General features: G+C 33.1%; 1 protein-coding gene across 1 annotated transcript in view; it reads left to right on the top strand.

Annotated features, from left to right (window-relative positions):
* Positions 1-17,716, top strand: part of HDAC2 (histone deacetylase 2) — a 39,592-nt gene that overhangs the window by 20,068 nt on the left and 1,808 nt on the right. The window contains exons 4-12 of the mRNA XM_081251131.1: positions 1,826-1,900; positions 2,379-2,517; positions 5,342-5,483; positions 8,982-9,074; positions 9,154-9,262; positions 13,181-13,321; positions 13,567-13,675; positions 14,336-14,466; positions 15,437-15,592. Coding sequence (XP_081107257.1) covers positions 1,826-1,900; positions 2,379-2,517; positions 5,342-5,483; positions 8,982-9,074; positions 9,154-9,262; positions 13,181-13,321; positions 13,567-13,675; positions 14,336-14,466; positions 15,437-15,592 — 1,095 coding nt within the window. The remainder of the gene's footprint in view (positions 1-1,825; positions 1,901-2,378; positions 2,518-5,341; positions 5,484-8,981; positions 9,075-9,153; positions 9,263-13,180; positions 13,322-13,566; positions 13,676-14,335; positions 14,467-15,436; positions 15,593-17,716) is intronic.

The raw sequence follows: 17,716 nt of genomic DNA, 5'->3' as shown, positions 1-17,716 counted from the left end.
TTAGTTATCCAAATCTAGGTGTTTTCCTGATCTAAAATATTGTTTTAATTATTTACTGATTTAAAAAGTCCGGAAAAAAAAAACACACCTACTTGAAGCTTATTGGTCTGCCAAACTGCCAAAGGGCTATTTGGATCTTCTTTGCATTTTGTTTTGGTTCCTTGTTAACTTTGGGATAATGGATATTGGTGGGGAGACCTCACTCTCCTGCTTTAAAAAAAAAAAAAAAATGATTGTACTTTGGCCTTAGCTTGGTGTGTATACCTCTTCTGTTTGGGTGCTTTAGTTAATCTGGACGATACCAGAAAGTTCCAAAAAACAAAACTGAATTTGCCTCCTGTAGGCAACTCTTTACATTGAATTTACAGCTACATGCTTACATTGTATTAGGTATTGTAAGTAATCTAGAGCTGATTTAAATACATGGGAGGATGTTGCATGGGTTGTATGCAAATAGTATATAAGGGATTTGAGCATCCCCTGATTTTGGTATCCTCAGGGTCTTGGAACCACTCCCTTCTGGATACCAAGGGACAATTATACATATAATTTGTACTTCCCTTTGTTGTATTAGTGAAGCTTTTGGTTCTCTTCTACATAGTGTTCTCTTTTATAGATAAAAGGTATTTTATTATTAGAGATTGGTTGGCTTGAAGATGGAATGCAAAATGTCATTCTAAAATGACTGGAAGAGTGTCTTTTAAAGCTTGATACTGGAATTCATTCTCATCGATGTTTTTATTGATGGACTTCAGTAATGATTTTTTTAAAAAAAAAGAACAGTTTCAATAATACTAAATTAAGTGTAGTTGCTAGACATCTCATAAATTCATAGAACTTCATGTACATTTCTACCATAGATTATCTCATTTGATTCAATAAAATGCTGTAATATAAATAGACATTATTTGTCCCTGTTTTTTCAGTGGGGATTCAGGCTTAGATTAAGTCATGGGTAGCCCTAAGGTAAATGAATGAACAGGATTGGTTTAAAATTTACATAATACTGAATTGTATTAAGACTGTGATCATATCTGAATAGCAGGAAGCTAAAATTTATTTATTATAGTGTCAATAAATTAAGGATGTGCAAAGCTACATAAAATAATGACCCTTTTTTTGAAGAGGATATAAATTAAGGGATGAGGAGAAACTGAGAATGGGTTATATGCATTACGACATATTGGTTCCTCTTTCATTCAATACTAAGGAACTAAATGTGTCTTGATGTGTGGTATATCTACATGTGTTGTCTGCTTGTGCCTTAAATATTTCTTCTATATCTTGGCTGTCATGAGCTTAGTTAATTCTTACCATCTTTCAAGATCAATGCTAACCATGGACGTAGGGAACCAACTGTTACATCTTTTTGGTAATCACTAAAATACATTTCAAAGTTTTGGATGTTCTGTGTACTTAAGGAGTTTTAAAGAATGTAAATGATAAAGCAACTGAAGTTACTTATTTAAAGTTTTTAGAATTTTGATTAATTTACTGTCATATATTTAAGGAGAAATGCCTGGAAAATTTAAGCCCATGTTTTAATTAAATAACACCAAATACCTTTTATATTTTGATAGCTATTGATTTCTTGTTAATAAAGCAGACATATTCCACAAATAATCATGTTAAGAATTGGTGGTGGTATTTCACATATAACACTTTAACTGCCTTGGATAAAATTGCAAACTTTAGATTACTGCTGTGCTGTGTATGTTTTATGATTGCATCAAACAAACGTTATTTGTAGGAAATAGTTTTTGTAAGAAAAGGCTTTCATTAATTCACAGAATGAATTGAAATTAATGAAATCCATCTTCCACAGTTAATGTTGGAGAGGATTGTCCAGTGTTTGATGGGCTCTTTGAGTTTTGTCAGCTTTCAACTGGTGGTTCAGTTGGTAAGTGTCCTGATTTGGTCAAATTTGAAAGTTGATTTAAACTTGGTATGTATCTTTTGAGTTATTTGCTTAGAACAAGTTTTAATAGTGGCGGATTTTAATAACAAAAAGTGTGTTTAGCAGAGTACAGTTTTCTTTAACTGGGCCCCCCTCCATGTTTTGGGATCATAATGTCTCAAACTTTTTTTTTTAATTTTCAGTTTTTTACTTCATTTGCATTTTCACTTAGAGGCTTCTTCTAGCTACCATTGTCACTACTCCTTTCCATCTATGTGCTCTTATTTAATCGGATCACAACTATAAGAAAATAGTTACCTAAGGAGAAACTGTTAGTGCTCTTGATAATGATCCTTTTATGGTTTTATACTCTTTTGCTTATTTGCTTATGCATGGCATACTCTCTCCACTAGGGCTTTTGTCTAGTTATACTAATTTTTTATCTTAAACATTTAAAAGTCTCCCCTGTCTTGTTTGTTAGCTGGGGCTGTGAAGTTAAACCGACAACAGACTGATATGGCTGTTAACTGGGCTGGAGGATTACATCATGCTAAGAAATCAGAAGCATCAGGATTCTGTTATGTTAATGATATTGTGCTTGCCATCCTTGAATTACTAAAGTAAGTTAATTTGTGTTGATGTTTTTCCTATGAAAAAGTGTTTTATTTAAAACAATAAAAATCTATGGCTTAAAAAAACAAAAGTGAACAGTGGGTTGAAAATAGTTAATGGTGAATCATCATCTGTGGATTCATTCCAAACCATTGTAAAAATACAGGAAATTTGCCCAGTCCTTGGATTATTAAGAATGAGAAGTACATATCAATGTTTGAGGCTCCATTAAGTACCTATCTAAAATATATTAGAAGTAGTTTGACAATTTAGATTGGAGGTATAGTTTTAATTAATGAAAAATGACATGACCCTAGAAGTTTATGTTCTAACATTTTGTAATTTTAACTTTTGAAGGCAAAAATTTGAAACCTATGTTAAAGGAAATTTGTTTACCTGTTGAATGAGACCAGCTAACTGCCTAGCTTCCACACAGAATGGGGTTTTGTGCTAATGGATATAATTATCTAAATTGCTAAAGGAGTTAAAATTATTCTTTTTTTAAAAAAAAATTTTTATTTTTATTTATTTTTTTTTTATTTTTTGCTTTATAACAAATTTAATCAGTTATACATATACATATGTTCCCATATCCCCTCCCTTTTGCATCTCTCTCCCACCCTCCCTATCCCACCCCTCCAGGCGGTCACAAAGCACCGAGCTGATCTCCCTGTGCTATGCGGCTGCTTCCCACTAGCTATCTACCTTACGTTTGGTAGTGTATATATGTCCATGCCGCTCTTTCACTTTGTCACAGCTTACCCTTCCCCCTCCCCATACCCTCAAGTCCATTCTCTAGTAGGTCTGTGTCTGTATTCCTGTCTTACCCCTATGTTCTTCATGACATTTTTTTTTCTTAAATTCTATATATATGTGTCAGCATAGAGTATTTGTTTTTCTCTTTCTGACTGACTTCACTCTGTATGACAGACTCTAGGTCCATCCACCTCATTACAAATAGCTCAATTTCATTTCTTTTTATGGCTGAGTAATATTCCATTGTATATATGTGCCACATCTTCTTTACCCATTCATCCGATGATGGACACTTAGGTTGTTTCCATCTCCGGGCTATTGTAAATAGGGCTGCTATGAACATTTTGGTACATGTCTCTTTTTGAATTATGGTTTTCTCAGGGTATATGCCCAGTAGTGGGATTGCTGGGTCATATGGTAGTTCTATTTGTAGTTTTTTAAGGAACCTCCATACCGTTTTCCATAGTGGCTGTACCAATTCACATTCCCACCAGCAGTGCAAGAGTGTTCCTTTTTTTCCACACCCTCTCCAGCATTTATTGTTTGTAGATTTTTAAAATTATTCTTGACTGCAGTTTGAGAGCAATATCTATAGTGGTATTTGTGATTTTGGAGATTTACAAAGTTAGATTCTTTACCCTCATTAGTTATAACACATCTTAGCAGATCCTACTTCAGATTGTAACAAATTGGTGTTTTCTTAACTTCGAAAATGTTCTTGCCTGAAGTTATTCCATGCATACTATTTATAAAGGCTAATTTTTCAGTTACTTAAAATTAGGTATTGACTCCTTCAATAAACAACTGACCTCTGTCAATTGACTAATTGAGAGCCAAGCAAAACCCCTTGAAATCACCTGCCTTATTTTTTAATTCACTGTTGATGTTGGTTGCTGTGTCTTCATCTCTGAGCAGCAGTTCTTGCCTGCATGCTAACAGTCTTAACAGGTTTAATGTAGTTTCTCTGGACACACTTCTTCAACTAGTGCAAACTTGATTTAATTAATTGACTATTGGAAACAAGCTTATGAGCCACTCAGACACTTAACTTCGTTCACACTTTTTTTTTTCTTTTTTTAAGAAAGTCTATGATGAGACATTCTGGTTTTTATTTTCCAAGTTTCTGAATGTTGCTTTCCTGCAAGTGTAGGATATTCTTGTGAGTGCTTAGTCGGTAACGTCAGCCTGTATTGTATTCTTTTGACATGGCTGTGGTAGTATTGTAAAATAAACACAGTGCTCTGCCATCTAATTCCCTAATCTCACTTCGTTGTGCCTTGAAAGGATGATATATGAAATTCACTTTCCTTTTTTCTTGTTTTGACATGGGTATGCACTGGTTATAAGATGTCCAGTATGGTGATACACGTGGCTCCTATAATGCATTCGAATTTTGCTGCAATATGTAGTTCTCCAAGCAGCACTGTGAAGTGATGAGAATACCACTTGTAGTTTCTGTCACAAGCATTCAGTTGAAATAAAAAAGAAGCCATAGACAATACGTGAACAAACAAGCATGGCCATGTTTCAGTAACACTTTACTTACGGACATTGAAATTCGAATTTCATTTAATTGTCACATATCACAAAGTTATTATTTTGATTTTGTTTTTCAGCCATTTAAAAATGTTAAAAACTATTCTTATCTCAAAGGCTATACAGAAAGAGGCCATTGTCCAAATTTGGACTATGGACCATAGATTGCCAAACCCTATTTTATAATACTAAAGATATGCTAGAGAGATGTTTTAAAGTAACAATCTTAAGTAAGGTATAATCTTCAGTTATTAATGTACAGAAACATATACTATGTTTTTAAAGCAGAATAGGGCAGATTTCACAGGGTAAATACATTTTCTCACCTAGATTGGTTGTAAAGGGAAGATTTAAAGGTCTGGGGCTCAAACTGTAACTTCAGGATGGTCTCTTTGAATGGTGTCTTAGGCTGGAAGTAAAGAAAAGAAAGGGGATTAAACATTCTGGAATGCAGGAGCTCAAAAATAGGTTTCCTGAATCCATGGTGGTTTTTCCCATCTTAAAACCTTTTTGAAAACTTACTTAAGGTTTTGTTTTCAGGTATCATCAGAGAGTCTTATATATTGATATTGATATCCATCATGGTGATGGTGTTGAAGAAGCTTTTTATACAACAGATCGTGTAATGACTGTATCATTCCATAAATATGGGGAATACTTTCCTGGAACGGGAGACTTGAGGGTAAGACTGAATTCTGTCTGAATAAATATTATGAGATTAACCTAGGAGGTTAGTAATCTTACACCTGAACTGATGTTTTTCTGAGTCATTAATTTGAATCTTGTATGAAGGATTAGTCATTTTATATGCTATAACATTTGTTGGAATTCACTTTTGCTGACTACAAGCAAACATTCAATGAGAACTTAAAGGGCTTTCTTTTGCTGAGCTTTTTTCTTTGGTTGACTAAATATTTTTGAACATCCACAAAGCATGAAGCAGTTTTCTGATGTTCAGTTTGAATCTTCAAAACCTACTTGATGGTAGCCTGTATTGCTGTTGAATATAAAGATTGGTGGAATAAAATAATTGAGTCTTTTTAAGTTTCTTGTACTGCCCTCCTTTTATGATTGGTCTTTATTTAATTGGTCTAATTTTAATCCCTTTTTTTCTTTAGGCTTCTGAAATTTGTAATGTATGTATATTCTCTCTCTCCCCCCCTCCCCTACCTTGGGGAGAGAAAGAATATCATAGCTTATCCTGCCTGCCTATTACATTAAGTGCATTTACTTCTATATTTCTGTTATCTTCTTTCATTTGGTGCTCTTGAAGTTGTTTTTTTTTTTTGCTCCACTGTAGGTTTGGTTTTTTGAACCAAGCTACAAACATGTTGAAGTTTATTCTGAAATTTAAACAGCTATTTTTAGTTTAGCTGTATTATATGGGAGATTTCTTTTGGCATGGCATTCAGCATTGGTTCTAAGCTGTTTCATTAAGGTTGTTTTTCAGATCTGTGGTATGTCTTTATAGTTTAACAACCAAAAGTTTAGAGCGACCTTAAAGTAGTCTTCAAATGTATGACTTAATTATTTGATCACAAGGTTGTGCTCTTTCAGTAAGAATTCAGATGGTGAAACCTTTATCTATAAGTGGGTAAGAGGTCATTTGTTTCATTTATTTCAGTTTAAATTGTGTGGCTTTTAAAATAATTTATATTTCCAGTTCTTTCTTGCCGTGTTAGCTCATTCAGTGACTTTCCCCACTTGGTCTTATCTTACAGACCAGTGATTCCCAAAGATTGATCCTTAAACTAGCAGAATCACTATCACCTGAGAACTTAGAAGCACATATTCTCAGACTTTAGGAACTCTGGATGATTCTTTTCTGCACACTAAAGTTTGAGAACCACTGTTCTAAACCAGTAGAATTTGTTTGTGTATAACCATTGCACTCTGGTAGAAATTAAACAAAAGCTTTCCAGCTTTAAGCTTAAAGAAAGATAATGTCTTTGCAATACAATTCTAATAATCTCAGAAATAGCAAATGGAAGCCTCTGTTTTAATTTCTGACAGTGTACTTGAAGTTGTTAGAAAATATTGGAGAATATGTGTTTTAAAAAGATTGAGAATGACTTTCAGTATCTCTTTTCTTAGGATTTTATACTCCCTGTATAAAATGCCAAAATTTTTTCCTTTTGCATATTATAAAGGTGTACCCCAAATTTAGGAAACTAAAATCAACTGCTTCATTATATGTGTAGTTGTATTTGGACTTTCGTGAAACTCAAGTATAACTTAATAAACATTACCTTTTCTACCTGACGATTCATTCTAAATCAGAAAAGAAGGATACTCTAAGCTTAGATTGTTGTTAGAACTATGCTTGCATTTATTAGATCAGTAGTCTAGGTGGAAGAAAAAAACCAAAGGTGAGATAAAGTAGTAGTTGTGGAATAAGAAATGGAAGGTATAAAACTTGGTCCAACAAAGGCCACAGTTCTGAGTTACCAGCCTTTAGCTAGAGTGAGAAGTGCTGACCAACTTTCTGTATTGTGAAATCTTAGTGTCAACATGTATTCTAACTGTGTTTTTAGTGCAGAAGTCTAGGGATTTACAGTTCTTTAAGTTTGTCTACATGTGTATAGTTTGTATTTAGTTATATAAAAATTTAGATTCTTTAAGAAAAATTGTAGGAGCGAGTGTAATTTCATGCTTTTTCATTGAAAGTTGGATCATAATAACTCTAATATTGAAGGGTAGGCTATACTTTTTTAAAAAAATGAATTCAAGCTGAGATCGTTCCATGAGAGATAAGGGAAGAACATGTATTTGTATTAGTAATTCTAAAGATTCATATATATTGAGACATTCTACAGTTGACCTTTGAAGAATGAGAAGGTCAGGGCACTGACTCCTGTGCAGTTGAAAATCTGCATATGACTCTGACTCCCCAAAAGCATAAATACTAATAGCCTTCGTGATGATATAAAATCAATTAACATATTCTGTATAGGTATATCTACATGTATTTTATGCATTCATAACATACCTAACTTTTTCTTAATTTTTAAAAATATTTCTAGACTGCAGTCATGTGCAAGTTTTTTCAGGTTGTTGCAAATCTCCAGAAAAATTTTCCAATACATTTATTGAAAAAAATCTGCATGTAAGTGGACCCACAATTCAAACCCTGTTGTTTAAGGGTCAACTGTAATTTAAAACATGTAAGAATCAGTTACCCCCAATCCTTTGATGTTGTAGTTAAAGCACTGTTTTGTAGAAATGTCTCAGCCATATCTTCTAGGAATATACAGTTGACCCTTGAACAACACAGGTTTGAACTTCTATGTAGATTTTTTTCAATAAATAATTACTATAGTGCTACACAACTCACAGTTGGTTGATCTGCAGATGCAGAATCATGGAGATTGAGGACAGACTGTAAAGTTAAATTCAGGTTTTCAACTATACAGGGGTCTGTACCCCTAACCCTGGTGTTGTTCAAAGGTCAACTGTTTTTGTGTGTATATATCTGTATGAACATACACATACATAGATATACACATGCATAACATATAAAAATAAATAAGTATATATAATACATGTATGTATGTTTTAAGTAAGTGTGTGTGTGTGTGTGTAGCTGGAACCCAGCTCTCAATTTCTCTCCTTTGCTTCTTTTGGGAGGTATTAATGCCTAGAGTGGTACTTATTCAACAAGTAGAAACAAAATTTATTTCAAGCCCAATTAAAGAACAGATTTCAGTGCTTTAGTCTGCAACTGTTAAAGCTTCAAGAAAGTCTTATAAGTAAACTCATACTAGATTGTGAGCCACAAGAAGGATTCTACTTTAGAGACAATTGTCCTGCAGGGTTCTTTGGCTCAGAGTTTATATTTCCTACAGTTTTACCTATAAAGTTGTCTTGTGTATTTTGTTTATGACAAATTTCTTGGGTAATATTTAACTTCAAATTGCCTTTAACTGTGTTAAATTTCTTTTCTCCCCAAAATAATCATTACAGATTAAGTGGAATTGGTTCTTTTCAGCTTTATAAGCCATCCATAAATGTTGTAATATGTACTTTTTCTGTATTATTTCCTTTCTCAGCCTTCTAGATGAATTAAGAATTGGGTTTTGTTACCTAGTCTTTTAATCTTTTAAAAATATTTTAATAATTAAATATGTCAGACTTTTTATTATGATATATTCTCTGAGATCTATTTAACTATGTATTTTAGGATATTGGTGCAGGAAAAGGCAAATACTATGCTGTCAATTTTCCAATGAGAGATGGTATAGATGATGAATCATATGGGCAGATATTTAAGCCTGTAAGTATTACTATTTTCAAAAATGAAAAGGTTTTAAAATGTTTTTTAGAGACATTAACATTTGTTACCTTGTACATAGATTATCTCAAAAGTGATGGAGATGTATCAACCTAGTGCTGTGGTGCTACAGTGTGGTGCAGACTCACTATCTGGTGATAGACTTGGTTGCTTCAATTTGACAGTCAAAGGTAAGCAATTTGAAGGGTGATATTCCAGGGAAAAATTTTTTTTTCTTCCTAAGAACTTCCCATAAAAGTTGTCATTTAATTTTTACCTGTTATTTTAACAGGGAACCGTGTGTTTTTTATGGGTTTTTGTCATATGTATATATCTTTTATTTTGTCAAATTTATGTATATATTCATACATGAGTAGTTTTATAAGGCTTGTTGCAATACCAACCAAGGCAGTGATTTTCTTCTTTTTTTTAACTTGTATTTATGTTTATTTATTTATTCCAGTTTTATTGAGATGTTGTTGGCATACAGCACCATGTGAGCGTAAGATGTACAACATAATGATTTGACTTCAATATCATGATTTCAGCATCATGAAATGATTAACACAGTAGGTTTAGTGAACACTTATCTCCTATAGGTACAGCATTAAAGAAATACATTAAAAATATGTATATTTTTCTTTGTGATGCAAACTCTTAGGATTTACTCTCTTTAACAGCTTTCATTTATAACATACAGCAGTGCTGATTATCTTTATCGTGTTATACATTTCATCCCTAATACTTATTTATCTTTTAACTGGAAGTTTGTACCTTCTATCTTCATCTAATCTCCCCTCCCCCGACTCCTTGCCTCTGCTAATCACAAATCTGATCTCTTTTTCTATGAGTTTGTTGTTTGTTTTCAAAATATACTGACCTACAACACTATGTTAGTTCCTGGTCCACAACATTGTGGTTTGATATTTCTATACATTTCAAAGTGATCGCCATGCTAAGTCTAGTTGTCATCTGTCATCATACAAAAATATTATATTACTATTGACTATATTCCCCACTCTGTACATTTCATACCTGTGACTCATTTATTTTGTAACTCAGTGTTTGTACCTCTTAATCTCCCTCATATATTTCTCTCCTCCGCTCTGGCAACCATCTGTTTGTTCTCTATATCTGTGACTGTTTCTGTTTAGTTATGTTTGTTCATTTGTTTTTTTGATTCTACATATTACACTTAGCATAATTTTCAACAATTTTTGTTGATTCTTTTGGTGCTTACCTTTCTTTAAATAACATGCAAGATTTTCTTTCTTTTTTTTTTTTTTGACTGCACCATGCAGCATGTGGGATCTTAGTTCCCTGACCAGGGATTGAACCCAGGTCCTTGTCAGTGCAAGTGTAGAGTCCTAACCACTGGACCACAGGGGAATTGCCCAAGCTTTGTTATTTTTAACTTCTAATTTTAACCTTGTATATTCACTTTCCATTGTGAAAGAAGAGGGAGCCACCACTTTGTCCCCAACACATGCATACACCCTTCCAATATTTCCATTTTTACCATTTAAATCTGGTATTTAGACCAGAATTTTGGTCATGGTATTCAGTGTTAATGGCATCACCAGCAACATTAAAGCATGTTTCAGCTTATTCAATTTCCCTTTTGCATAACTTGTTTCTCCCCATACAATTTTGTCATTTCCTTAGTTTTCTCCTTACTCATTAATATATTGCCAGTATTTATAAATAGTACATTATATTCAGATGGATCAAGTGTTCTATCAGCTTTACCTCCATGAAGAACAGCCTTCTGACTTGTTCCTGTTTGGGTGAATTTCCTCTGTAGATCTGGTAGAACATCGAGCTGTTCTTTGCTTATAAGTGTTGAGATCAACATATGATAGAGGTCCAGACCAAAGTAAAGATCACCATTATGGAATGAACTGCTAGGGTATAAGAATAAATCTGAAATTTTATTTAATAAGTTCTTAAAATTTATATGTGTGGATTAGTTGTGATTTATCACAGATATTGTACATGATTTTGGAGTTGTTTTCCTTGTGAACTTTTAGCTAACAAGTTCATGTTCTGCTTTGAATTCTCTCAAAATGTGAAGAATTCTCAAGTAGAACTTTTTCCAGAACAACTCTTGGCCTAAATGCAATTTAATAACTAAATACAGGTATTAAAGGCTATTTTATTTGATGTTATGATAGCTCCTATGCCAGCCAGCATTAAAATTATGATGTAATCAATCTATTCTGCTTATATTAGGTTGAATAATTTGAAATTAATTGCCCCTTTTCTTGCTAGGTCAAAAGTGGCCAAAAAGCAGCAGTTTCGTATTCTTGAAAATAATGTGCAGATAACCATCTGTTTCCTCAAAATGGATACAATCTTCTTAAAATCTACTTAATGTACTCTTAAGATATGTATTAACTTGTCAGTTTTCTTAACTTTTTGAAAGTTATTAATGCCTTTGTACTTAAAAGCAATAGCTTTCATAATCACAAACTACAGTATTTTATTTTACTCTTACTATAAATCTATATTTCAACTGACTGATAGAATGTCCGTTGTATAAAGCATGTAAAGATGTTTGCAATCCCAAATGTTAAACTTGATTCCAAGCTTTCTCCACTGCCAGCTTCAATTCAAACTGCTAAAGTCAGTTTACCTCCTGTCTGTCTCCTTTCTATCTTACTTTATATTGATACTGTGTATGCTCTCCCATTCTTCATTTTTATAAATTTTAGCCTTTAAAAAATTCCTTTATAATCATTTTTATCAGGTTTTGAGATGGAAGAAAAGTAAATGTCTTTGTTTAGCCAGCTATCTTTACTGTTATCTTTAAGTTAACTGTTTGTTTATTTCATCTTTAAAAAATACCCAAACGGTTTTCCTCTATTATAAGAAGCCTGAATTTTCATAATTGCAGTAATAACAGTTGGGTTATGAATCATATAATATAACTGTTTTTATATACATATATGTTTTTATATATGTTATATGTTTATGTGTTTACACTTTTTATGTCCTTATACATAATTTCAAGTATTTATACATATTTGTATACCCTTTTTTAAAAAAATCTTTATTGGAGTATAATTGCTTTACAGTGGTGTGTCAGTTTCTGCTTTATAACAAAGTGAATCAGTTATACATATGTCCCCATATCTCTTCCCTCTTGCATCTCCCTCCCTCCCACCCTCCCTATCCCACCCCTTTAGGTGGTCACAAAGCATATAATGTAACTATTGAAGAGTACTTAATGAAAATGCTCACAGTATAGTTACATGAAGAAAACATACCATTAAGCTTTTAAAAATTAACTAAAAAAGAATTGGAAAGGAATATTCAAAAAACTCTTTGGATGATAGAATTTTAGGTAGTTTTTTCTTTGTACTATTTTGATTTTTCCAAAATATTATTCAACATACATCAATTTCTTCTGTAATTGAAGGATTTTTTTCTTGCTTTAAACATTGACTTGTGTTCCTGAATGATGATGATAATATAAGAAGTTACTAGTAACTCGTAACTGATTTTTAAACTATGACATCCAAAGGAAAGATTCTGTTTTCATGTTAGGTTTACTTTATACTGAAATTTCTACACATAGAAATTGGTTAAAGTTTTTTATAATAGTAATAGATATAAATTTTATAATTTTAGATAAGTTAAGAAAAATGTCCATAATACCACTGCCTAATGATAACCTATAGTTAAACCTGTATAGCCTTACATAATTTTTCTGTATATGTCTATGGAGGAGAGTGGTAACAAAAAGACAGTTTAGATTAGATTATACAATGTTTCATTGCAACCTCACTTATTTTTTCCCCCAGGTAACCTCACAGGAACATAATATCTTCATATCACGTTAATAAAATGTTATATTCATATTTTAATATTAATATAGTTGTATATTTAATCAGGGACACTTGCTAACATAGCCAGTTATGTCTTATTGTGTTTTGTATATCATTGCATAAAAGGTGTTTTATTGATAAAAGTTTTAAACTAGAAATTTTCACATATTAAAGCTATTTTGGTTGAGTAAAGTATTGTTTATATTATCTTTTTAAAATTTATTTTTCCAACTGTTACAATGTGCAGATGTATTGTTACACAAATTTTCTTTGTTTTAGGTCATGCTAAATGTGTAGAAGTTGTAAAAACTTTCAATTTACCATTACTGATGCTTGGGGGAGGTGGATACACAATCCGCAATGTTGCTCGATGTTGGACATATGAGACTGCTGTTGCCCTTGATTGTGAGATTCCCAATGGTAAGTGTTCTTATTTTGATGTCTTTATTGGATGAACTGTCAATTCATAGAAAAAGATGTTGAGGTGATTACAGTTGATTCCAAAACCATGTAAATAGGAGAGCAGTCACTTAATGAATTCATTTTGCATTCACTTTTAAACATTTTCTCTGGAAATATTTCACAACTTGAATCTGGATTTTGTGCATGGATTTGTGTGAAAATTGAGCTTTTAATATGTAACTTTATTTCATTGCTTTTGATAGAATTGCCATATAATGATTACTTTGAGTATTTTGGACCAGACTTCAAACTGCATATTAGTCCTTCAAACATGACAAATCAGAACACTCCAGAATATATGGAAAAGATAAAGTAAGACATCATTGAATTGATTTGATAAACATTTCATCTTGATACAGCATTAAGAGTTTTTAGAGGGCCAAATGCAGTAGGTCATTTTAGCTTTATACATAGGTATTTCCTTTGTCAAAAGTATTTGAAACCTTAAGGTTATTGATTAATTTTATATAATAATGGAAAATGTATGGGATTCATAGCTCAAAAATATTTCCATATTCTATTAGTTAAAATGGATTTTTCAATTGAAAGGGGCACTATAAATTTTATATTTTCTTACCTTACATGAAAGTGAAATTTATTTTCATTGAAACATTTTGATAAAGCTTTATCTAAGAGCGGGGTGTTTAGAGAGACATTGTAGTACACAGACCTGGGTTTGTGTCCTCGCTTTACCACACACTAGTTCTGTGACTTTTGGCAAGTTAATTTGCCTTTGCGCTTATATTTCCTCATCCTTGAAATGGGGGATGAAATAGTATCTATCTTGTAAATTTTGAGGATTAAACGGGTTAATAATATGTAAAGTATCAGTGCTCAGTAAATGTTACTATTTTAATTCATAGGTTAAGCTAGATAAAAGATGCAATTTTTTTGCATAATGTTTCCTCTTACATTTAAAAGGAACTTGAAAGAAAATATTTTTTTCTAATAACTGCGCATGTTGTAATTTAGACAGCGTTTATTTGAAAATTTACGCATGTTGCCACATGCACCTGGCGTCCAAATGCAAGCTATTCCAGAAGATGCAGTTCATGAAGACAGTGGAGATGAAGATGGAGAAGATCCAGACAAGAGAATTTCTAGTAAGAAAGTCCCTTAATGTGTATTGTTACATTTTTCTGGTTTATTAAAAGAATACTATAAATTGAAGGTTTTGGTGGCCCAAGAACTTCACATGTTTTCATGAGCAGCAGTCCCCAACCTTTTTGGCAGCAGGGACTGGTTTCGTGGAAGACAGTTTTTCCACACCGGGGGTGGGGATGGTTCAGGCGGTAATGAAGGCGATGGGGAGTGGCAGATGGAGCTTCACTGATTCGCTTGCCCACCGCTCAGCCCCTGCTGTGCGGCCTGGTTCCTAACAGGCTGCAGACCAGTACCAGCCCATGGACCGGGGCATTGGGGACCCCTGTTCATGAGCACACTATCATTACTTGACTTTATTTTTACTATTTTTTTAATCTTACGTGGATTTAATTTCCTATGTCTCAAAGCTTGATTGGAGTATCAGCCATTTCAGTTTATTTGACTACATATATGATCAAAAGTTTCCACAAATTAACCACTTATGTAGAGTGAGTTGAATAACATTAAGCACCTTCTGTTTGATTCTACAGTCTAATTCCACTTAATATGATTCGTAGGTTTATAGCATAATGGTATACTCTCACGGTATAGACATTCTAACATACTTGGTGTTAATGATATTTTTTATTTTCTCTACTTCCCCTCTCAGCTTTGAAATAAAGGATTACTTTTTATTTGAAGACATCATTCCCACTACCTATCAGGAAAACACAGTTTTTTTTCCTCCAAAGTTGTTTGTTTTTTTAATGAGATCTGCAAATGTTTTTCATGTTTCTTTGAATTATTTCTTCCTAAAGCTAAATTTTCAATATTTAGCAAGCCATGCATTCAGTTCTAATCTTAAAATCTGTTACCCTTACTTTTAAATGTGGTGACTGGCTAGTTCTTTTGTAGAGGGGTGCACTTAACAATTGTAAAACCTGTGACTGCTTTTGTCAAAACTTTTATTAAAAATCTTTAATGTATCAGTTCGAGCATCAGACAAACGGATAGCTTGTGATGAAGAATTCTCAGATTCTGAGGACGAAGGAGAGGGAGGTCGTAGAAATGTGGCTGATCATAAGAAAGGAGCAAAGAAAGCTAGAATTGAAGAAGACAAGAAGGAAACGGAGGACAAAAAAACAGGTCAGATATATTTTTTGATTAATGTTTTAATTGTAAGTTTTTGAAAGTGAGCTATACTGCAATTTTTATGAGATCCTGAAGTCAATGACACAAGTATTGGAGGGGGTGAGTGTGCTCAGTAGGTGACTTTTTTTCTTCCCCCCATGTAAGTAAGCTCTTTTAATTAGAGCTCTCTGAATGTTATTAGTCACATTTGTTTTTATATTACAGGAAACTATCTCTTCTTGACGACATAGGCTTAAAATAGTGAACATTGCACTATGATATAGATTGGGTAAGAGAGAGGACAAAGTGGTTATAGATCCATATGTAGCCTGTGAGCAGAGCTGAAATTCTAAGATAATTTGTAACTACCTATAACTTTATGTGATGGGAATAAAACACAGAAGAGTCACATTATCTATCCTTAGACCAGTTTCACTATTTTGAAAAGGCTCAGAGAATAGACTTTGTTCAGAAATTATATGAAGGAAACATAAAAGCTGCAGAAAGATGGGAAGGGATTTGGGGGCTGGGTTGGGAGGAGATAATACTTTCTGCTGTCTTAATTTTAAAAATGCTGTGTCAGTTTGTTGAGAAAATAGATGCTTTAGGGCATTGAATTTGCTACCAGAATGTGTTACTTTTATCTGAGTTTCCAGAGCACTTACACATACCTGGGTCATTTTATTTTATTTAACACATTGTATTATCACCTCACTAGGGACTTTATATATCTCTCTGCTAGATAGAGCTGCTCATGGCTAGAGAATGCAATATGCTAAATATCTGTATTCTTGCACTTGGTGCATTTCCTGATGGATACCTGATACCTATATGCAAGTAAAGGTGATGAGCACAGGTTTTAGTTCACCTGTTAATTTTGACCCTGTAGCATGTGGAAAACTGATTCAGAGATACTGGTCCAACATCCTTTTCCTATCATATTGAAGTTATGTGAGTAAGCTGGCTCTCGTGTTCTTTTTTACTAGAGAGTTAGGAATCCGTAGCATGCCTGACGCATCTAGTTCTGTTCTTGTTCGTGGACTGACTCCTCTATACACTACTGTTCTCTATCTACCATTTTATAATTTTAACTTCCCAATGTATTACAATGATGGCTCCAGTCTACTCTTGTGTACTGATTGACATCCAGAAATTCCAGCTGTGATGGAGGTAAGAAGGACTTAGCTTTAGTTGTAGGATTTTTCTAGTATTTTTTTCTCTTACTGTTAACTTGTCTTGTCTGGTTTTTCTGTTTGTTTGTTTTCCTTTTTGGTGTTTCTTCCTGTTTTTAAATCTTTTATCTTTTCTGTGCTTTTTCTTCCAAACAGGAAAGTGGGTGCACTATGGTGCTTATCCTTCATTGCTATTTAAGCTAAAAATGAGAGTACTTTTTGATCTGGCTTAATGGCCTGGTGGTGGATTAATCTCATAGTAGTTCCTAAATACTTTTGTTACTGATACGGTAATGAAATTTGGTAATGAAATTCTTCTTATAGGGTCTTGCGTTTGTTAAAATCTTACAGCCTACAGATAAAAGAAATATTACCATAGAAAACATTTTTTTAAATCTGTAGTTCAAAAACTGAAGTTAGGAACGTTTCTTTTCTCTACCTCCCTCCCCCTATCCCATTTGGCACTTTGAATTATTTAAGTTTGCACATCCTAAATTAAGCCAGAAGCCTAAACAAATGTCATAGTAACCATATTGCCATGTGTTTGTATTAAAATCAGTGCCTTACAACTTTGGTTCATTTGCTTATCTAAAGAAAAAATTTAGTACATTTGGGCTAATTTGTTTCAGTGATCTTGAATAGGTAGTGTTGCTCCTCATGTTTCATTAATTTTTTTTTAAATGGTAAAGTTTTGGTACTTATATAGTGAGGGTTAAAAACTAATGGTTATATAAGCAATAGAATTTAGCTTCTGTTTTGTCTCTGGCTTCATCTAATTCTATCCCCTTCTCACAGTACTCCAGCCACATTGGTCTTTCAGTTCTTCCTTCCAGCCTGATTCCTTCTTGCCTCAGTCCTTTTAAGTTTTCCCTCTGTTCAAGATACTTCTCCCCGTTTCCCACCCAGAAGCTATTCATTCTTCTGAATGTCTCTCAAATGTCACTTCTTCATCGTAGCCTTTCCTAAT

This window comes from Mesoplodon bidens (assembly GCF_964165515.1).
Source record: "Mesoplodon bidens genome assembly, chromosome: 12".
Classification (NCBI taxonomy): Eukaryota; Metazoa; Chordata; class Mammalia; order Artiodactyla; family Ziphiidae; genus Mesoplodon; species Mesoplodon bidens.
Note: the sequence above shows the minus strand (reverse complement) of the source record. Positions and strands in the feature narration are given on the sequence as shown.